Here is a 23012-nt window from a genome sequence, read left to right as displayed (position 1 = left end):
TGTTAAGTTCCTGTGTCTTAAATATGCTGGTTGGTAAAAACAAAGGCGATTTCAGGTGTTTCCCGGTTTGTGCCTTGACACCCTCCTCCCTTGAGGCTGCAAATTGTAGAGAAGCCTATTATTTTCTCATGGTTTTACACCTAGAAGCTATATTGTCAACTTTCATTATACACTACCGTTTACCACCAGCAACTACATTCTGCCACATTGCATAATAATGATAATCACTGTAATCATATATCAACACAATGAGATAATGAGATAATAACAAGACTTCAGTACCTTCCCTGTGTGCTAAACAATTAATTCCAGTCCCAGCCGTGTTGCTAGCCTGTTCCACCCCACCGCAGGTGTCAGAAGCTGCGGTTCCGTCCCAGGGACTAGGGTGGTGGGGGAGCGCACTTCCAGCAGGCTGTGCGATGCAGAGGCCCCCTAGAGCTGGGAGTGTCCAGAAATCATCCCTGAAGCTTGCGTGTCACCCTGTGGATTGTTCCCTGGAAAAACTCCCAGTGGGGTTCTTACATGTCGGGGCCACGTATCCAATAAATTCACTCCAAGACAGCATGTGGGAGATCATAAGAAATCGTATGAACAGCAACAAATTCACCCTGGTCAACAAACACCTGAAGATTTGGAGACTAACTTGTCTGGACTCGTGAGATTTTCACCTCCATTTCCCCTGAAGTTGCAGGCGCACCTCTATAGAAGTTACTTATCTTGGACCAAGGCAGAGGTTAAGTCTAGCAGGCCGAGGCATTTTTATCTGAAATGAAAGCAAGGTGTGATTACGGACAATAGCCACATCATTCAAAGGACTCAGAACCCGTGGTACCCTTTGTGACCATTTGTGCTAACAGAAACTCTAGATTTTTCCCCCTGAGTTTCTCTGTTACATCATGGAGATTAATTTCTATGGAATTTGTAATTTTTTAATCCAACATGTTGCTCTGAAAGTTTCTATTTAAAAATTTAGACTAAAGGACATATGGTCCCGGTTTTAATGTATGTATCAGTGCTGGATTATTAACATTAGCTTGAGATAAAAATTACTATTGTTCTCTCATCAGGTTTTTCTAAGAATGAGAAATAATCAACTTTTGTTGAATTTTAGTCTAAACCTCCAGCCAGGAATAAAGCAGACTATCCCTCCCATCAAAAATGTACCATAGTACATGCAAGGGCAAATCATTTTTGAAAATGTTATCATTGTCTTCATCGATTTTACTTTCTTTTCCTCTTTCTTTTAGTTTCAGCCAAACCAAGACCCAACAGTGAGGAATATACAAAGAAGATTCCACCTCCCAAACCCAAACGGAACCCGAACACGCAGCTCAGCACGTCTTTCGATGAAACCTACCTGAAAAAGCACGCGCCCAGGAGGACGTCGCTCACGCGCGACCCCTCCCTCTCCCAGGTGAGCAGTCCCGCGGGGGACCCCGAGGAGGAGGAGCCCGTGTACATCGAGATGGTGGGGAACATCCTGCGAGACTTCAGGAGAGAGGACGACGACCAGAGTGAGGCCGTCTATGAGGAAATGAAATACCCCATTTTTGACGACTTGGCCCAAGACTCCAAGTGCGACCTTGACCATCACAGTTGTTCTTCGCAGTGTGCTACTCCCACGGTGCCCGACTTGGACTTGGCCAAGTCCTCCGTGCCATGTACTCCAAAGGGTTTGCTCTGTGACATCCCCCCGCCCTTTCCCAACCTGCTTTCGCACAGGCCCCCCCTGCTGGTGTTCCCGCCTGCCCCCGTGCAGTGCTCCCCCAATTCCGACGAGTCCCCGCTGACCCCGCTGGAGGTCACCAAGCTCCCCGTGCTGGAAAACGTGTCCTACCTGAAACAGGCCGGAGCGTCGCCCTCCTCGCTGCCCCCGCACACCTCAAGCCACCCGAAGCTGGACAAGGACCAGAGCGGGGCCCTGGGGCCCGCGGCCGCTGCGGCCGCCCTCTCCTCGTCCCCGCCCCCGCCGTCCACCTTGTACCGAACGCAGTCCCCGCACGGCTACCCGAAGAGCCACTCGGCCTCCCCGTCACCTGTCAGCATGGGCAGGTCCCTCACCCCGCTCAGCCTCAAACGGCCGCCCCCCTACGACGCCGTGCATTCTGGCAGCCTCTCAAGGAGCTCGCCATCGGTGCCTCATTCGGCCACCAGGCCAGTGTCGCAGGATGGGAGCAAGATGGTCAATGCCTCGGTCAACACCTACGGGTCGGCTCCCGGCGGCTCGCGGTCCAGGACGCCCACGAGTCCTTTGGAAGAACTAACCAGCCTCTTTACCTCGGGACGGAGCCTGCTGAGGAAGTCCTCCAGCGGCCGCAGGTCTAAGGAACCCGCAGAGAGTAAGTGTGCAGGTGTCGTGGGCCCAGCGGGTGCCCGTGGGGCTTAAAATCGCACGAAGCTCTTAAGCACTCATAACGCACGTAGGCGTTAGTCCATTTAGTTGAAATCTCAGAAGGTGTTCTTTTTCTTCTGCTGTGCTAAAGTAAAGAGTGTGATCTAAAACTAAGAGTGAAAATCTGCACCGTATAACCTCTGCATTTAAAATGAAGAATGATTTTTTAAAAAAATAAAATGGAAAGTCTAAGTTCTTGAAGTAGCACGGGAAAGTCTAACTAAGAAAACAAATGCTTAGAATTTTAGGTAATGGTCTTGATTTGGAGGGAGAAACTATACATTCAAACATGGGATTGATCACTGTTAAATATATCTTACATTAAAAACCTGCTTGAGCTACCTTAGAAAACCTTTGTTGGAAAGATAGCAATTCAGATGGAATTCGTCTTTTTTTTTTAACATAATGAATGACTTTCTGCATACTTTATGTTGTTATATTCTGACCTTCACTCTGAACTAGAATAGGTTCATTGTTTCTCTTCTGCAGCCGTGGTAGGTAGTCTCTTACTCCCTGGGTCCATCTTACCCTTCCTGGGTCCATCCACACATACACTAGGGGGAAATCACTAAGTGATAAACAGTTAGTGAACATTATATTTATTACTGAAATTCAAAGACCAAGAAATGTTTGTATCTGAATGTCTAATCCTTTTGTGAGCTCCAAATCACTCCAGAAATACGTAGTAAAGTCAAAACAGATCTAGTTTTCTCAATGTCCATGTCATTAAATGGCACTGCTTTCCCTTATTTAAAAATGCCTTAGGCAACCAGGCTGATAATTTATTATTTATATCTCAAATGATCCCAACACGGGATTTTCTTATTTATCTATTCATACAGTCACATAAAGACCTTCCCTAAAGGAAAAGAAATCCTTAATAATTTTGATGATGAAGATGATGACACTCCTTAGATCATTAATATTCATTGGTAGTTATGAACCACTTATCTTGTCTATTTTTTTGCCCAGAGAGATTTATGAAAGCATTAACTGCATAAATAATCCCCCTTCAAAGGAAATAAAAAACACATTCGATTTACCTAAAAGGCAACAATATGTAATATGTTAGACATGTCTGGATTTAAATATATCCATACATGCATACATCCAGTTATTCAATTTAAAAATTGAATTAAAAAATAAGAACAGCGATGGGTAGCTGGGGCAGTTTTGCCCCCAGGGATGTTTGGCGATGTCTGGAGACAGTTGTGGCTGTCAGAACAGAGAACGCAACTGAAATCCTGTGTGTGGAGGCCAAGGATGCTGGTCCGAAGTGCACAGGACGACCCACCATCCACCGAAGAAGATTAGCGGGCCCACGAAATCACTGGTCAATGATGTCAAATTTGGCAAAAGCAGATCTATATTTATTAAGGTGTAAAGTTTTGTTTTTACAGATGATACATTCAGTTTAAACACAGATCCAGTAAGATTTGGGAGATAAGGTAGGGAAAAAAACATTTAAAGAAAAAAATGTACTCTCAAATCCGTCATGGTGAAGTTCAGAGATGTGTCATCCTAGACTTGGTGAAAGTGTTGGAGTTTTTCCGTACCTACCCATTCCTTTTGATCCTTCCCAGCTCCAGCTGGCAGCTATATCAATTAGCTAGAAAAAGTATATGCAGAAGAAATGATTAACTAATGAAGTTATTTCAAGAAAAATCCATCTGTTAGAATCGGGCTATGTGCTGTATGTCACAGACTTCTCCATTCGACTCCAAAATGAGCTCTGTGTGCTTCTGAAACAAAGTTTGGACGCGGGAAAGGGATCCAGGCTCTTTATAGCTTTTAGGGATCTGAGGATTGAATTTCTTCCCATGTACCAACTCTTCAGAGAAAGGGCATGCCCTGAGTTATTTGAACTTCAATGTTTTATTTTATATAAATGGTAAGGAGGGAAAATGCCGATAGCACAGATAAATAACCTAATGCTTTTTACTTTTTGACTCTGGAAGAAAATAGCCACTATCAGATGCTAACAAGATCATAGGGGCTCTCAGAATCTTTCTGTACTCCAACAAGTAGATCTAAAATTGATGATCATTGCGAGTTAACCTATGATGACCACTGCAGAATGCTCAGTGATGCAACTGTCCCCTTCACTCTTGCCAGGTAGGATCTGCAGATGCCTACTGATGCCACAGAGACAGAATAAGTGATATGAAGTAGTGTAATATTCATGACTCCTGAGTCTCCAGTGGTATTTTTTTACACTTTGGGAATAAAAGTAAGACTGGTATTTCCATTCTCTATACCCCTCTGGCTTTACTGGAAATGTCAGTTTTGCTAATTTTCTGGTGTTCAATTTAAAGCACATGGACTCCTATTTGAATTTTTAAAAATCTATGTCAGATAAAATTTGTGCCTCAACTCTTACTTTTAGTAAGCTATAAAGGCCACATCTAATTTAATTTCATATCTTAAAAGTTTACAATTCTTGATGGGGATGAAGCAACAGGAAGAGATAAAATGAGATAATAGGGGTAGACTCTGAATCAATTTTATCTCCCTTTATGATTTTCTAAATATGGTCTTTACATTAACTGTTCTAGGAAGCATTTTTGCCTAGCTGATGGGACATTGTCATACTGCTTAACTGTAGATGAGGACACTTGATAGTCTCTAATGGCAATAATTTTGATTTGAATTGGTTATTAATATTTTTTAAATTTGTGCAGAGAGATGGATGATATGAGGCATATCAGAAGTGATTAACTTGTATTTTATTACTATAAAGTTTGGTGTGTACATGAGAAGTACATGAAGTGCAAACATGTTTTGCAGTGAATTTGGAGACTCAACTGACCATTTTCTACCTGTAATTTTTATCTTTCTTTTACTGGTTTTATTTTTTATACCCTTTGATTAGAATTTGTAGAACACTAGGTCATGAATGGCGCTAAAGAAGGAGCAAAAGAAAGAAGTGACGTGGGCCCTCTCGTTTGGTATAGTCCCGGGAAAAGAGCAAACAGGGTGAGCCGGAGCTGGCAAAGAGCTTCCTTGTTCTCAGCAACATTCCACATTGATAGAGATGCAGAGTTTCCTGCCGTTAAGTTTCATTTTCAGCCTTTTAAAAAATACTCCCGTTTAAGACTTTTTAAGTCACTTGAGATCCAATGATGCCTAAAAATATTAGGCATTGCTGGCAAAACAACTGATCCAATTTACTTTTACTAACTGAAATATTAAAAGAATTTACATTTAAAAGGAATGATTTTGGAAGGAATTTTTGAAATTTATTTGTTTATTATCCCACTTTCAGGGAAAAAAGAAGGATATACTAACACAATCATCTTTATGATTCAGAGTCCTAGCACATAGTAGGCACACATCAAGAATCACAACAAGACTGTTGTGATTCTTGATGTGTGCCTAGTATGTGCTAGTGCACATAAAGTGTTTTGCTCGGTGATCTGAACAGGAAGGCCTCACGCAGTAGTGACTATCACTGCCCCTGGTCATTTGTAACAGTGACCAGGTATTGACAGCTTGATTAGTATGTTGCTAGGGTGCCCTCAGGAGCTATTAGAGGTGGTCAAGCTGACCAGCCCTCTACTGCTATATCATTTAAATTCACTTAAAAATTCTTACATCTGTTTCTTGTGGTTTTCCTGCCTCCTCCCTTGTTTTTCAGTCTCTTTATTGATTGATGCGTGTGACCTGTCCTGCCCTCCCTGCCTCTTAGTCTCCTTTTGGGCTTTTCCTCATTGCATCATCACGCCATGAATCCGCTGTGGACCCAGACGCCAGATACCCAAACTTGTCCGAAGAGACTGTCATCTAATTTAAGTGTTTGACATTCAGTGTGAGGCCTTTGTGACCTTTACTTCCAAAGGCCATTTTCACCCCTTTACTAACTCTTAAATGAGGTACTTGGATTCATATCTGAGATGGCCAGAAATATCAGCTTTCCCCAAACTGAGCTATCCTGGAAAACATGGAGTGAATGTTATTTGACTTTAGGGGAACCCACACCTATTATTTAGCCTATTAAAATATTCTTTTTCAGTAAAATTCTGCAAACAAAATAAGTAAGGAATTTATCTTCCTTCCTTTTCATTCTTGTGAAAGTAGGGGCTGAGAAAGGGTAGGTAGGGAAAAAATAGGCACCGCCTTCCCTTGATATCAAAATCTGAGGATGCACAAGTCCCTTATACAGTAATGGTGTAGCCTTTACATATAATCTGTGAATACTCTCCCACATATTTTAAATCATCTCTAGATCACTTGTAATACCTAATACAGCATTGGGCAAAAGTGGTTTTACAGTTGTTCATAAGGAAAATAGTATAATAATTAATATATTATAATATAAGAATAAATTCTATTTTGCATACTCACAACTATAAACGACTTTTGCCCACCCTGTACAATATAAATGCTATATAAATAGTTGTTATACCATATTGCTGAGGGAATAATGACAAGATGAAAGGCTGCACATTTTCAGCACAGACACAACCATCATAGACCTAACTATGTAGAAAACATTAGCAACATATTTTTCTGAATATTTTTGCATATGTGGGTGGGGAACCCGTGGACACAGAGGGCCAACTATATAGAGAAACCAAAGGAAAGGGTGGAGATAGAGTCCACAGCTCTAGATCTCTCATTTACTGTGGAGCCTGGGTGAGCCCCCGGCCTGTGACTGCTGACTGGCCAGTGTGTTGACTTTGGGCAGAACTTCTATAGACATGGTAACTTGGAGCCGCCTGGCTGGAGAGGGGGGCTGGATTCCCAACATCTGGAGCACTGGGATTCTTTAAAGGCGTTTGGGACTTGAGCTACACCCAGAATGCCTGACCACATCTCAGAAGATATCATGAGGAGGATTCTAGAAGACCTGACAAGACCAAGGCCTGTAGATTCCATTAAACATCACCTTTGTCAGGTTCCTCTCCTTAGGTTTGCTGGTTGCCTCCCTGTTGAGGGTCTCACATTGTGGTCTCAGACTGGTTTCCGCCTTAGCAAGGCTCCTTCCAGTACTCAGAAGGGAAATAAAGCCAAGTCCTAGTTAAGAGATGATGCTCCCAGGCCAGGGCCAGGGGGCTGGGCTCAGGCTCCAGAGAAAGTCCTTAGATTATTCAAAGCATGGCAGACAAAAGGCGCTGAAAGCTCAGTGATCCACACACTCCCTTCATCACACTCACTTGCGTGTTGTTACAAATATGGACTCCTGAGCCTCAGCACAGACCATTCTGTGAGAAATCCTGGGGACTGGGCCTGGGTTGTTGCCTACTGAGTAACAACCCTAGTGATATTTATGCTTCCTGTCACCAATAACTCAGGGACTGTGCCATTTACCTGTAGGCAAGAGAAATCTACAACTTTGTTTTTATCAAACACAGTCAAAAATACAATTTGTGTAAGAGAAAGAGAGGGGAGAAAGTAACCTACAGACAGGTTGAAACGAATGTTTTCCTTCCCTTAAGGAAGCTACTGGTGGGGTGGCAGCTTGCAGAGAAGACAATTGGGGGCATCTGAATGGGTCAACGGGGGAAACAACTTCACTCCCTGCAGATTCTCCCAGGAGCCTTGAGAGTTTAACAGTGGAGCATGTGGTGGATGATCTGTGAATAATGTCCATTCTCGTTCTTCGTTAGGACCTCTGTCACAGGCATGCCAGTCCTGTGCCGTGTCCTGTCACAGTGTCCCTCAGCAGAGGGATTTGAGAACGACTACATTTGAGAACGACTGGTAAGGGCCATTTCCGGCAGGGACTGACCCTGCTAGTCAGACAGGTAGGAGAGCCTGGGAGCCAGGATGGCAACAGTTCTCACCCCACAGATCCGCTGAGATGGTCCCAGGCCATTTAAGGGGGAAGACTAGCCAGAGCAGAATGGGGTCCCCAGATGGGACGGTGACTCAGAACAAGGGTGTGCTGTCTAGAGAGGACAACCAGTCACATGACCGAATCAGTGAAGGGGAGCAGACGGAACACTGTGACTCTGAGGCCAGGCAAGAGGATGGGAGTCTTCACTGAGGGACACTGAAGACAGGGCGGGGGGGGGGGGTCATTATGAGAGCGATGAGGAGGTCTGGCTGTCTGGACTGGGCCAATGGTCTTGGGACCTAGACCTGACCATCCTAATGGGGAAATGAAAGGACATGGTTCTTAGAAAATGATATCATTTGTACCAGTAATGATATAAAGACCAAATAAGCCCAGGGTGGGATGCATCAAAGAAGCAAGCGTTGAGAACCTGGGGAAGGGGTGTGGTGTCCAACCTTTTCCTTGCAAATGCTTCCATAATCCTCGTAGCACACCCTTACTTTACTGCCTTTTACTCTGTGTCAAACACTGTCCTGAGCATCTTCCATCTATCTAGTCCTCGTAGCTCTACTCCAAGGCAAGTGACAGTAACATTGTCATTTAGAAAATGGAAGAAACTGAGGCACAACTTACCCAGAGTCATGTAGGTTGTAAGTCTGGGACTTGAACCCAGTTTATTTAGCATCACAGTTTCTGGTCTTAATGATATTTTATCTACACTTGGCTAATTTCCCCTACTTTTTTCTCTTCCTTATTGCCATTAACACGTAGTAGTTATCATCGAAACTCTAATGACTCATAGGCTTACCATTCCTCTGACTATCTGTTAATAAGAGAAAGCTGAATTTGTCCCTAAATGGCCTGGACCATGTATTGATTGTCAACAATTTAGGAAAGGGGTGGAAAATTTTTCAGCATCCTCCCCAATTCACTCTGGAATATCCTAGTCACTGCCCTGGGCTCTTCTGTAAGCCCAGGACTCTAGGCTGCTCCTGATGGCATGTGTTCTGCCCGCTGGGCTGTGGACTCATCTAAATGACCTGGCAAAGAGACCGAGTGCTCACCTCTGTGGCTCTGGGCCTAACTTAAGGACACGTGTGCATTTCTGTGTTCTCTGAGATTTCACTACTGACCTACCAACTACATGACCCTACCTCAGGGGTGTAGGGCTTGTATCTTTAGCTGCTGACCTCTTGTTCATAACTATGCAGTAGCTTCATGGCTTGTGGCTACCCCGGGGTAAAAATAACATTCTGTGGTTTAAAAAAAGCCCCTAGCCAATGGCAGTGAGGGCTCTAGCATCACTCACCTAGAAAAGGTTCTAGTGAAACAAACAAAAATTCCCAAAAGCCCTGTGCAAAATGCTTTTAGCATCACCTCTTTTGTCTTAGATTTGTGTTCATGGGTTATAGACAGAATCAGGCACTTATCTTTAAAATTAAAAATAAACACAGTGATGGCCAGAGAGAAGGGGGAGCCGGGTGGTGGTGGGCTAAGCGGAGGAAAATGCGGATGTCTGTAATAGTGTGAACAATAAAAATAAGGTTAAAAAATGAATACTGGTCTGCCAGAATGCCCTGACCTATATAATTGTTATTATTTTTAAAGCCAAATAAATTTCCTTTCTGGATGATGGGGCTCACTGGAATATAAGTCAAATCCCTTGATTTTGAAAATGCATGTGACTTTTTGGTTAATTGGGACCATGACATTGTCTGTTTCCCTCGTTTAGTTTCTCCTAGGATTGAAACATGGAATCACTGAAGAAGACATAATTTCATAAATAATTGCTCACCTTTCTGGGACTAGACTGCAGCTGTCTTTGATTGATGCAGGCAGACGTGTTTATCTCCTGTGTTTATATTCTCTGGCTGCTGAGCCTTTAAGTGCAATTGCTTGTCAGCAATTTAATCAGCAATTCTCTCCATTAAGAAAGAAGCCTCTCTACTTTCTGATTTATAAAATGCAAGAACATTTTCAATTCAGAAGTAAAGCTACAACTGTCTATTTTTTAAAGTGAGATTCACTCAGTTGTGTTTAATTTTACACACTTGAAATGTACTAAGATTTCTTTCCCTCCTGTTGAATACCTGAACCAGAAAATACAGTTTCTGATTTGTGTTCAATATTATGTGTATTCAACACTTTTACATCGATAAATAATAAAATATTAGGTATAAATAGGGGCTCCTATGGGACATGTCATACTCCTCTCTGTGTATCCTACATTCTAACTAAATATAATCTAGAAGTCTAGGACAGCGGCTGGATGTCACAAGAGGTGGCTTCCATTTTGGCTCAACCACTGAAAAGCGTTGAGACTTTGGATGAGTCAGTTCGCATGTTTCAGTGTTCTCATTTTTCAAATGAAAATATTGGCTGTTAAAAGTATGAGTCTCTTCTGGCCATTGTTGGATGCTTCTGTGGATTACGGGATGATCTGTAGATCCCCAAATAAATGACCCTCTTCCTGCTTCTCAGGCTTCCGGCTGATGTTCTCTTTTTTGAGAGGACTTAATCCCCAGAAAACAAAAACTAAATCTTAGATCCCTGCTAAGAGCCTATTAGCTGTTTTGTAGAGTCTTTTTTTAATGCTATTGTCTGTAAGTAATCTCTCCTTCAAATTCTGAGAGCACTTTATAAGTTTTTTTCTGTCTTATTTACTATTAAGACAAATGGCCACGGAACACAAAGGCCATACCTTTTTATTAGCATTTTATTTCATGTGACACCTGGTCTAATGTAAGATTTCTTAAAGTTGCTGCATGATGAGTATTTATGGAACTTGTTGAATTAATAGGCATGGTAGCTTGAGGGGGCTAGTGAACTTGAGGAAACAAAAACCATGTGAGAAATGTTTGTCCATTAAATGAAAAAAAATCAAAGAAAAGAAAAGAAATCAGATCCCTGACTTAGAAAATTCCACACTGAAATCAATATAGGTATTCAACCACAAAAGCACCATGCTAAATGCTAAATTCATTGCTTGTGCTCTTAGGTGTCCTACTTAAAAAAATGCCCATTCCATTGCAGGCAGATTAGATATAAAGAATATAGTCATAAAGCATTTCAATGTAGATCATTTTGCAGGTGTCAAATTGTCAGTAGTTTCTGTATAAGTGACTGAGCTATGAAACTTGACAATTTCTCCATGTTTGAAGATAAGAAGATGGATTTTTAAACAGAAAATAATAGAAAGCACCATTTTTAAGAAGAAACTCCCACCTGATTGGCCTTATTCATTACTGAACTCAATGAGCAAAAAGAGTGAAAAACCCATTCAATGAAGTCATTTGACTTCTGGGTGGAAAGTCGTGTGAATCCACAGAGCCATTAGTATGTGAGAGGTGGTCTTAAATGCATGTGCTTCTGGGTACAAATTGGGTTTAAGTTATAAAACATTTGAAAAGACTTTTTTAACTCTCAAAAATTTTATTTTTCAGAACTCAGTAAATGGGTGGCAATTCCAAATGTAATGAGTGTCTAGAGTGGTGTATGGTGTTTCTCGGTTGAGGGAAACTCATTATTGTTGTGAGCTAATGGGAGCTAGTTAAATTAAATGTTTCACTCCTGGTAGACCAACCAATCAACTGGAGAACCTGGGCCATTGCTATTCCCAAAGGAAAAGAGTAGAAAGATTAAGGAGAATCCGAGAGGGGAGGAGGGAATGATAGTAACATGAATTTTAAAACAGACATCCTTTCTAGCCATGTATGCCTAGAGCTGAAAACTTACAGGAAATATGTGAAATCCAGAAGGCTATTATATTATCTGACAAATGATGATGGTGTAGAGTAAACTTCCTTCTACATTTCCTTCTGGTAAACTTTCAGTTGCATTCAATAAAATAGCACTTTTCTATATATTTTTAGCATTAAGTCCTTTTGTTATAGATTTAAATGATCAAATCAAGTCAAGAAAGAAAAAACAGATAGAAAATAATACGTAGAAAGAGTCAGCAGGTAGAGAATAGGGGCATTCACATATTGTTGAACCCTAGGTCCAACCACAGTGCTATGATTAGTTGTTCTAATGTAGTTTCATTCCTATGGCCCAATAAGAAATCCAGAGTTCCCAAGAACTAGGACACTGGGAAAGGACTGAGTTATCAGCAGCTTCTAATGAGATGATCAGAGAGGAAGTGAAGCATGTCTCTGTGAGTTACCACATTCTCAATATCAAAGTTGCCTCTATATTTACAGTCTAGTTTCACTGTTTCATCGATTGGCTAACAACCCCTTACCAATGATTAATAACAAAAGATATAAGTCAGAGTGATGAGCCGTTTGTCAATTTGGCCAAAGAGAAATTTCAAACCTAAAAAATGAAACCAGATTGCCTCACAGTGGTCCTTCTTTGGTTGATTGATGATCCCACTTTAAGCCTGCAGAATGCACATTGGTTTCTAAGCCAAGTTATGTAAATTATCATTTAATGTAAACTATAATAAAATTGTCCATTGATGTCTCGGCAAAACCAGCTTGATTCTACATCCAGCCATGATTCTCCATTTCCCTCTCATGGCCAAACCACTGATGTGAATCTTTTGGACCTGCTGCCTCCATTTCTTGTCCCTCATTTTATCCTTAATTTCCTACAACCCAGCATCCTCTTCTGTTCACTCCAGAGTCACTCAGGGCTTCCTCATTGGTCTTTGGTCCTGACCTCTTCTCACTCTTCATTGTCTTAAATTTCAGAGAATGGCTGACTTTGTCAGCCACTCTCCATCTGAAGACATTTCTCTTGGTTTCATGCCGTATGACACACTCATTGGGAATCTTTTTGGGGCTCTGCCCGGATTCCACTTGAGGACCTCTGCTCCTTCATCTACGTGCATAAGAAAAGCTCTTTGAACACCGTCGCTGACACAGGGCTGTGAATAATAGTGTGTAAATGTTTGCCTCCCCAACTAAATTGTCCGCACTCGATGCTGAGTCTTTTATTGCAGCCACTGGCATGTTTTCTGGCACAAAGTCCACTGCACATGTGTTCCTGAACTAAAGTGGATGCGTGTGTATCTAACGTCCACAATTAAATGGCAAGTTTTGGAGAGCAAAGACTTTATATTTATCAAGTACCTATCATCTCTATGGCTGTTTCTGCATAATTAATTTATATTTGTGGATTTATTGATTTTACCAAAGCTAACATTTTATTAATGGCAAAGTCTAGTAGGACTGTCATGATTTCCAAATATTGAATATAATCTGAGTGGTGTCCAGGATACCAAAATCAACCCTAGTTAAGGTGCTTCAAAACTAAACACTCCAGAGATTTCAATGGAGAGCCCAAGTTTAGGTGATTTTTATGTAAAATCATCAGAAGAGAAATCAGTCCTGTTCCTGATTGGGGAAACCAGACAGCACTCAGCAAGAAAATGAAAGGAAGTATCCATAATCTAATCTAAATGTTTTATAAATGAATTATAGTAGGGTCCATGGAAAATACCATGGCATAGATTTTCACTTGATGGCTCTGGAAGCAATGTTAAGATATTACATTATAGAGAGAAACTGTCATCTAGATTGTACATGGTGTTGGGTATGACCTTTCCACTGTTTAATTTCCAGAGGATAATGAGGAAGCTAAAAATGTATTGTCATTTCTATATCTTTGTTTAAAAAATTTTTTTTCTTTGACCATCTTAAGAAAGATTGTTTCTTAAGAAGAGAGATTTCTTTTGTAATGGAAGGTAGATGGGGAGTCACTGGAGGTATACGTAGGGAAAAAAACCATGGGAGTCAAATGTCCTTGGGTCCAAAGACGCATTTGCCTCTGCAGAGCTGTGCTTTTAGGGCAAGGCAAACCCTCCAAGTCTCAGTTGTTTTATTTTCATTCTTACTTCACCAGATTGTTGTAAAAAATTAGAGAATATAGTATATAGGAAGAGACCTTGTCACACGTAAATTCTAAGGGGTGACTGACTTTTAGATGTCTGTGGAGAGAATAAATATTTTATCAAAAGTGAAGTAAGGTCAAAAGGAATTAAATTTTTAGAGATTCCATATTGTCTGCACAACTCTCATCAGTTGGGCTTGGATAAAGGCTCTGACATCTTAAGTGGATCATCTGAGAGCTGATGTGAGGAGCGTGAAGCATGGGTGAGGGTGTAAGCCTCTCCCAGTTCCCGCAGGACACAGGCTGATGAAGGTCTCGGGTGATATCCTAGCATTGAAGGAGGAGGCACATCACACCTGGTGAAGCACAGTCTCCCTTTCCATACGGAAAACAGCTCTGAGAACAGAGAGGCCTTCTTCATTGTACAGAAGGGTGAGCAACAACATTATAATGTGATTATGAAAGATGATTTATCAGTAAGAGGAAATTCAGTATAACTGGGTTGACATGTTTTTCAAAGGTAATGGATATTTCCATCTTTTGATATCAAATGCTTTCTCTTTTAAATAAGAGCTTGCTCCCAAGAAGGTATTAACCAATGAATAAGGTGGAAACAAACAAGACCCAAAGTACCAACTATTAAAAAAATAGTGTGCCCAGGGAGGGTGGTTAAAAGGGTGATTTGTGAAGGATTGCTTCTAAGCAGATTCAAATAGAATCCCTTTTCCTTCCAAAGTGATTAGTCATCATGAGAAAAAAATTAAAGTTAGCACTTGAAAACTACAATATAGAAAATAACAACAAACATTGAAATTTTACATAAAAACAAGTGTGCAACCAGAGATACAGAAAGAATGCTAACCTCCTATCTAGTGATTAACTGGTACAAGAGGTAAGGCACAAAATGACCATCTGTGATATTTCTCACAAAGGAAAGGTTACAGACTCAGAAACAGCTGTTGAAATGCTTATTGCCAGTTTTCTCATTTTGTATTAACTTCCATGGCTTTCCTAGTAAGTCTTTACCCAGATGCTAATTAAGCAGAGGTTTGCTTTGCACATCAATGTTTAATATTCACCCCTCATAGTTCAGTGAAACCTGCAGCACGAGGCTTCCAGTTAAAAGCAGTCCTGACCTACTTCCCTGTGAAATCAGTGGGAGACTTACACAGACTCACGAGAAGCTGACATTTAAGGCCAGCTCCTAATCCGTGTTGGTGCAAAATCCGTGTTGGTCCTGCGCTTCAGCATTCTTTCTTTTTTTTTTTAATGAATTTTAAAAGTTCTTCTAAGGATAGAGAAGTGTGTGGAGGCTCTGTAGCCCGAGGAGGGAAGCCCTCCCTGAGTGCTGTGTCCCTGGGGGGCTTGTGGGCCCACGTGGCAGCTCCATTTGTAGTGGCATCTGATGAACACCAGTCCCTAGGTCTGGAGATGAGGAAGTAAAAGAAAGGCCTAAGAGGCACCCACATGTGTTCAAATATAATCTACAAAGAAGCAGAACAGAATCTATCAGAATAGGGTTTTCAGACACCGGTGTTCCAAGGCTTTTGAAAGTGAAAACATGTAGTATATGGCAAGTCTTTATGAAGGCCTATATGTCAGAGAGCTGAATCGTAAGGCATGAAACAGGGACATAAACAGAACCAGCGGGACAGGTGGTCATCAGGGCAGCTGAGCATGCTGGGTCTCCATCTGGGGAGGGGCTCCTTGTAAAGAGCAAGTAAATTCCCTGCAGGTGGAATATGCAGCCACATAAAGGGGTCCACGTGAGACCTGATGGAAATGGAGGGTCAGCCTTATGCTAAATCCTAGCCTACCAGGCTACAGTGGGGTGAGCCTGTAAAACTAATGGAGGAAATACTGTTCAGTGCACATATCTTTTACTTCCTTGGTTAAGTTTATTTCCAATAATTTTATTCTTTTTGATGCTATCATACATAAATGTTTCAACTGTGTACATGCATAATTCAGTCTTTTATTCATTCAGTGAACACTGATAAAATTCCTACTGTGTGCCAAGTACTATTCCAGGCGCTAGAATGTTTATTTTGAAATGTCAGTCAAGAATTCAAATGAGGATGAGAGATACATTTATTAATAGAGAGAGCACCTTCTGAGACAAGATTTGGCAGCCCAAACTATTATTACAAAGCTATAAATAGTAAAGAAGATGGGCAGATTGAGAGTCGAGCGTTTGAGGAAGACATTCTGTTCCTCTTCCTTCTTTGCCTCTATACGGTGCCATCGCAGCCCTCCTGGCCCATGTCACAGCACCGTCATAGGTTGTGCAGCCCACAAAACCCGGGCATCCAGGGCTCACCCCAGTGGCCTGGGTTTGGAGACCCTTGGGAGATGACTATTTTCTGTCTGAGGTGTAATATAGCTTCATCTAAACCATCTTGTATTACAGCAGTACTCTCTCTTCATCTCCTTCCATCTTTTTCTTTTTTCATGGCTTCCTCCCTATTTTTTAACCCATGATCCTAATGCAGAACAATGGATATTATAATACTCTGTGGCTTTGTTCATCATTCACATTGATTTTGCCACAAAGAAGTCTGCTGCCAGATAACTTATGAAAGAAGATGCCATGGTAATAAAAAGTGTCACTAATGTCAGAAATAAAAATAACATTTAATTCAAGTTCTGGTTCTGTTTTCCATTTGATTTACAAAAAAGAAAAAAATGAAAAACAAACACCTTTATTTCGGAGCCAAATTGTTATTACACCGCTCACACATATATGTGTGTATATGAAAGTCAGGGATGAAAAAAAATGACGAGTTGAAACAAGGGGGCAGGTGGCATGTACCTAACATAAAAGGAAGCTGAAAAAATTCACAACTATAGAAAAAGAGGGAGGGAGGAAGAAGTCAATTATATTACCAGGCAAAATTTCCAAGAGAAGAACTCTTGCACGTTACCTTCCTCAGCTCCAAAGAAGACAGTGAAGAATAGCATCATTAACTCCCTACTCTTTGTTCTTCCATTGTGATTCACATAGTAGGAGCTCCATGAATGTTTGCTAGACCTCAGGAGTAGTCCTGTTTAACTCCTTCACATTTACAAACTGAAATCCAAAGAGCTTCAATGACTAGAGCAAAAATATAATGTTGTGGAGAAGAACAACCTGAAACGAGTTCTAGCTCTTTGGAGTTCCTTCTAAATATGGATATCATCGTTTAAATATATTTCTATTGGTTTTGCCTGTATCTTTACTTGATCTTCTTGACTAACCATTTCATCCCTGGCTGGTGCAGCTCAGAATGTTGATCATCAGCCTAAGGACTGAAAGGTCTATTGGATTCCTGGTCAGGCACATGCCTGGGTTACAGGCCAGGCCCCTATTTGGGGGTGTGCAAGAGGCAGTGGACCTTATTTCTCTCCCTCTACTCCCCCCTCTCTAAAAACAAATAAATAAATAATCTCTTTTAAAATAAATAAAATACCCTTTGGGGGGCTGGGGTCAAACCTTGCTCCTTGGAGACTTTTTCTGAGTGAGTGTTGTTTTTCCCTTTCAAATTTATATGACTATTTTTCTCAGGAATCCTATAAAAAATTTCAGATTGGCCAACAATAATTCCCAGACACCATTTATTTCTCTAACTATATCTGTCTAGAGAATTGGTGAATGAAAATCATCAGGAAATGTAGTACTGTACATATTCAGTTCTGTAGCCATCAGTAAATGTCCCCTAGAAGGTTTAATATCCCTACCTTGCTTTTCTTGTAAAACCATAATAGGTATGACTTCTTTACCTACCCCCAGCTATTAATAACTGTGATTACAGCAACCTAAGTTTTTGCCTTTACTTTGATAGAAATGAAATACTCTTATTACCCTTTGTGATGAAGAAATTATTCTTCTTAGCATTTAGTGTTTGCTTCAGAAACATTTATGGATATATTTTCAGAATTACATCTTTCAGGAAAAATGGAAATGATATTTTTCTTCTCATGCATTAATATTTTTAGTGCCTGAATACCTCTGTTTCTTTTACAGAAGATTAAAGCATTTTTTTCCATCTGCCTGTTAAAGTGATTTGAGTCTTAATTAAAGTTGATTGCACCTGTGCATATATTCAACTACCCACACACCTCCCACCTACCAGTGGAAAAGCTTGTCTTTCCTTCACAAATTACAAGAGGCAACTATGACCTTTTTTAAAAAAAAGCCTCATGAGCGTAGAAAATAGACAGTACTGAGAAGTATGAGTTTTGGGTTATCTTAGATGAATTACATCTTATCTTCTAATTATTATTAAAAAGTGGGTTATCTTCTTTAAACTGCTGGTTTCCTTATCATGTAGAAGGCAGCCTAGGTGAAGAAGCCAAGTGAAAGAACTAAAATTCAGCAAATTTTCACCACCCCACTCACTGGTTGCCTGTGTGTGTGTTCCTAACTTGGGCAGATTAATCCTTCCTTATTTATGAAGATGGGGGATGATCATAACAGAAATAAGTAAACAAGTGATGGAGGTCATCTTAAAATTTAATGTGGTCAAATATTTTTCTCTCTAACAATAAAAATTTTTTCAAGGAATCTAATAAATAAAAAATAGATTAGCTGCTTGTTTTCTTCTACCCACTTTCTTTTCTGTTGAGTAAGAAAAGACAATTTAACTGCTTTCAGCTAAAATAGGAAAAAATGGAAACAAAGGACCCAGCCAGTCTACAAAAAGAACAATGAAAAGTGTTTTAAATGTTGTTAAAAAATGTTTTGTTATGTTTAGATCTGAACCTTGACTTTATTTTTTAAACTCACAGGAGCTTTTTTCGAAGATTTTATCTATTCATTTCTAGAGAAGGGAAGGGAAGGAGGAAGAGGAGAAAAACATCAATGTGTGGTTGCCTCTCACGTGCCCCCTACTGGGGACCTGGCCTACAAGCCAGGCATGTGCCCTGAGTAGGAAACGAACCCATGACTCTTTGATTCACAGGCCGGTGCCCAACCCACTGAGCCACACCAGCCAAGGCAAAACCTTTGGGAACTTTCAAAAACCACCAGTGTCAAAGCCCAGCCTTCAATAATCTAATTCAGTTGCAGCCCAGGCATGGGTACCATGGAAAGGCTCCCCAACTTTTCTAATAAGCACTTAGCATTGAACAACTCTAGTGTGGAATATATTCTGGTATTTGTCAGTAAAATCTAAAACTTGAGGGTCCTCCAGCCCAGATGCTTCATTTAAAGATAAGCAAATGAAGGCTCAGAAGGAGAAAATGATTTGCTCAAGGCCTCATAGCTAATTAGGGGCTAAGTCTGAACTGGCACCCAGGGCCCCACTAGCCCTAAGACAGCTCTGTGTACACCGTCTGATGCTGTGGCTGAGACTTCCCAGATCGCAGCATTCGGAGGTATGAGCCCTCAGCACTCGGTTGCTAAATTGCTGGTATGAATCCATGCACTGCATTATTAGCTCAGTTTCATATTCTCCAACAGCAGCTAAGCCATTCCTGCACAAATGTGGCGACACCCCATGCAACAGCAACTCCAATGTTGATCCCAAATGCCTCATAGTAATTTCCTATGCACATTAACTCAGTCTTCAGGATATGTAACAATCTCCTACATTACAAAGTCTCCTCAATTTATAAAGCGTCTGGTAACAGAGTATTGCTTTGATCTTCCCAGTCATTCTCTTCCTCTCCTGTTGTTCAAAGGGCTGTTCCGACATCACCACTTTAAAAAATAGATGAAAACAGAAGCCCTGGGTGGGGGGCATGGATAGAATTCCACGTTTTTTTCCTATAGAAGAAAAAGTTCATCTTAATTTCATGCATCTGATAGATAATTAGTTACTTTCTCCCCTTGGCCTTAGGAAGCAGTGATTTGACTCCTAGAGCCAAATCTTCTTGAATAGCTTACAAAAGGGCAGCTCAAATTATAGTCATGTTTTTTTTTCCTTAATTCTCTTTGTACCATTGTTACTTCTCCTTGAACTCAGAGTTTTTCTTCAGCGTTTGGGCTGTGTGATTGTCCATGCCACTGGCTGCACCTGAGGGTATTGTGTATGGAAAACCACCCCTCTTCTGGCCCATGGTATCAGCACTTAGTTTGAAAATCTTAAAATAAACCAAGGTTGTAGTTTTAGGAATAGCAGGCTTCTAGGTTTGGACATTTTGACCAAATATCATTTCCATAATGTATTTAGATGCACATAAATCCTATTTCACTTTAAACTGAGGAAATAAGTGGTTTTAAGATTTGGCCTCTCTCTCTATATACACACACGCACACACACACATCATGGTGTGTGTATATATATATGTATGTGTGTATGTATGTATATACTTTCACGTCCAGAAGGCATCTTTTAGAGATGTTGTGATGTGGATCCCTTGTTAGAGAGAATACAAAGAAACACAGAAAGAAAGAAAACATACCCTGTGTCACCCAGATGATGGCGGAACCATCCCAGGGTCAAGTTCCCTCAACAATTAAATCCAGAGATCTTTGTGTGATGTAGGTATTCAGCATCACTACGATGGAGCCATGGGGAGGAGGAAAACTGTAAAAACCACACGTTTGAGTCCCTGTGGCCCCCTTGAAGAAGATTTTTTCAGGGTGTTGGCTTTATGTTACTTTGCTGCCTTGTGTCCTACTTAAGAATGACTTTGTTATCAGGTCTTCTGTAGCTGTTGACATATAATTTTGGGGGTTGTCAAAAGATACAGATATTTCAAAACATCTTAAGTCAAAATGTGTGCCAGGCCCAGGTTATAAAGGTTTGTAATCTGAAAACTCTGTGTGTCAAGTATTTGAGAATCTGTTTGTCTTTCTGAGAGGTTTTTCCCCAGCAGTTTCTCTGTCAAGTATGTGGAGAACTTGATGAAAAGGAAATAAGAGAAGTGAAAGTACTGCCAGGTCCTAAATGAGAAAGAAACATGAAAGGCAGCCATCGGCATGATGGGGACCGCGGAGAGCTGTGTGCAGAAACACTTAAGGGGGTAAATTATAGGGGATATGTTTGCATCCTTATGCACTATTTTAAAGTAAAAAGATTGTTGAACAATAAGGACACTTCCCGGAATTGTGTTCCATTGTAAATATGCAAAGAATTGACTCTGGATTCAGGGTCATTATGTGATTAATTCTCAGTGTCACCTTGTCTAGTATTCCTGTAAATCTTGACATCAGCTGGAGAACAGACAACAAAGTTAGTTTAAATAAAATGATTACCTCACCATTGAAATGATGGTAGATTTTAAATTCCGAAAAGTGATCTTTATCTGGTAAAAAAATAGTCATGAGTTCACCTGTTTTGGATGCAAACACTAAAACTTGTTGATAAAAAGATTCACCACAAAATATTTTGTACTTTTGCACCTTTGCACGCTTGTCCGTACACCCCGCTGAAAAAGATGTTTAAGAAGCTGCCAACACCGTAGTGTGGAGATGTGGGTTCCTGTGGAGTCCTGTGGGTTTCAAGATGGTGCTAAGAATGAGCCGCCGATCTGGCGTGACTCCTCACACGCCTTCCTCCTGGTCCTTTTTGCGTTCTCCTCCTGGGAGAGTCTTCCTTTAATACTGATGGCAGCTTTTAAAGTATTTGTATTATACCTAGAGTTAAGAACGAAGACTTCCTTGCTGAATTCCTATGCTGTATTTGACAACTTAATTAATCTTTATGTCTTTTATGTTCATATGCCAACAAAAATATTATCTTCATTAGAAAATTGAGGATTTTAAATTTAGACTATATTTTATGGGAGAAAAAAAATGAGAGACAATATGTCAAAATCTGTATTAGGAGAGTCCAACTGCTGTAGCAAAATCTCCAAAATCTCAGTAGCTCAGTACAACATGACTTACCTCTATTTCATGTCGTAGGTCATGACCTATGTTAAGGTCATATGACAATCACTTAGGGGGGTCAGTGGAAGAAGGGCAGTTTACCCACAGTTATTAGGGTGTTTCATCTAGTGACTCCTCCAGCACCTAGGAGGACCTCAAAAGATCCCAGCCCAGCAGGAGTGGGATGCAAAAGGATGAGAGTTTATGGGAAGTCCTATGACCAGACCTGCAGGTGGTGTGTACCCCTTCCACCCACGTTCTCACAGCCAGACCTCAGCCAGGAAGCACAGTTTAACAAGACACGCAGAGAGAACTGTCAGCTTTGGTCAGCCTCTGGCCAGTCTCGGCCCACAGCCCTCTTTGCTTCTGTATCATGAGAACAAATGAAAATATAAATCGCATTCTCTGAGCAACTTGTCTCTGTGTCCTAAAATACCAGGATTTCTTAAAGACGGTGTTATGAAAATGGGTCAATGCTTGAGCTACATCTGATGACTTTGGTAAAGGTTTTTAGGCAGAGATAATTTGGCCTGTCTCTACAGTCCTCACACACGTTGATTGAAAAAGTGGGGAATGATTAAATCATCTGAACATTTAATTGAGAGTTTTTAAAGACCAAACATGGTCTTGGAAATTCTAGTTATTATTCCATGACTATGAGTAAGTGTTATTTCTTGCAACCACAAAAAAAAAAACAATGTTGAAAATAAATAGTAAGTTCCAGTGACTTATGGCAAGAGGTGTATATACTATGTGTGGCCAGGAAACCTGTCTCTTCATCAGGTCTTTGCTATTTGCCATTTTTGTGGCCGTGAGCATGTTATGTAAAAGATCTGAGCTGCTTTTACACCTATATAATTTTCAGAATTCTTTGCATATTTTATCCTACTTCAACGCACCTCATATACTTTATTACCTTATTAAGTAATGTGCTTCATCTAATTTATTAAAACCAGGGCTTCACCTTACATGCCCTCTGGACACAAACCTGAACTTTCTTTCCCATTTTATTTAAAGCCAGGATATCTCCCAACGCCTGAGCTATTGTTCTTTATATTTAGAGATGGCATCGTTTAGAGAAGTAATAATAAAAAACAAACAAAAATATTGCCCCTGTTCCTTGATACCCTTTTACTGTGGAGACGTGGAGCCTTTGCCTGGTTTCCCTGGAGACTTAGGAGATGGAATAAAAGATGTTCAGTTGGAGA

The 23012-nt window shown here is 40.7% G+C and overlaps 1 protein-coding gene across 1 annotated transcript in view; it reads left to right on the top strand.

Moving 5' to 3' along the window:
- NYAP2 (neuronal tyrosine-phosphorylated phosphoinositide-3-kinase adaptor 2) overlaps positions 1–23012 on the top strand; it is a 200477-nt gene that overhangs the window by 125534 nt on the left and 51931 nt on the right. Inside the window, exon 3 of the mRNA XM_037139116.2 lies at positions 1248–2339. Within this exon, the coding sequence (XP_036995011.2) occupies positions 1248–2339 (1092 nt within the window). The remainder of the gene's footprint in view (positions 1–1247; positions 2340–23012) is intronic.

The sequence above is a fragment of the Artibeus jamaicensis genome, unplaced genomic scaffold (genome assembly GCF_021234435.1).
Source record: "Artibeus jamaicensis isolate MK-2021 breed Jamaican fruit bat unplaced genomic scaffold, CSHL_Jam_final contig_1015, whole genome shotgun sequence".
NCBI classification, from domain to species: Eukaryota; Metazoa; Chordata; class Mammalia; order Chiroptera; family Phyllostomidae; genus Artibeus; species Artibeus jamaicensis.
The sequence above is the reverse complement of the archived record's forward strand: the minus strand, read 5'-3'. Positions and strand labels throughout refer to the sequence as shown.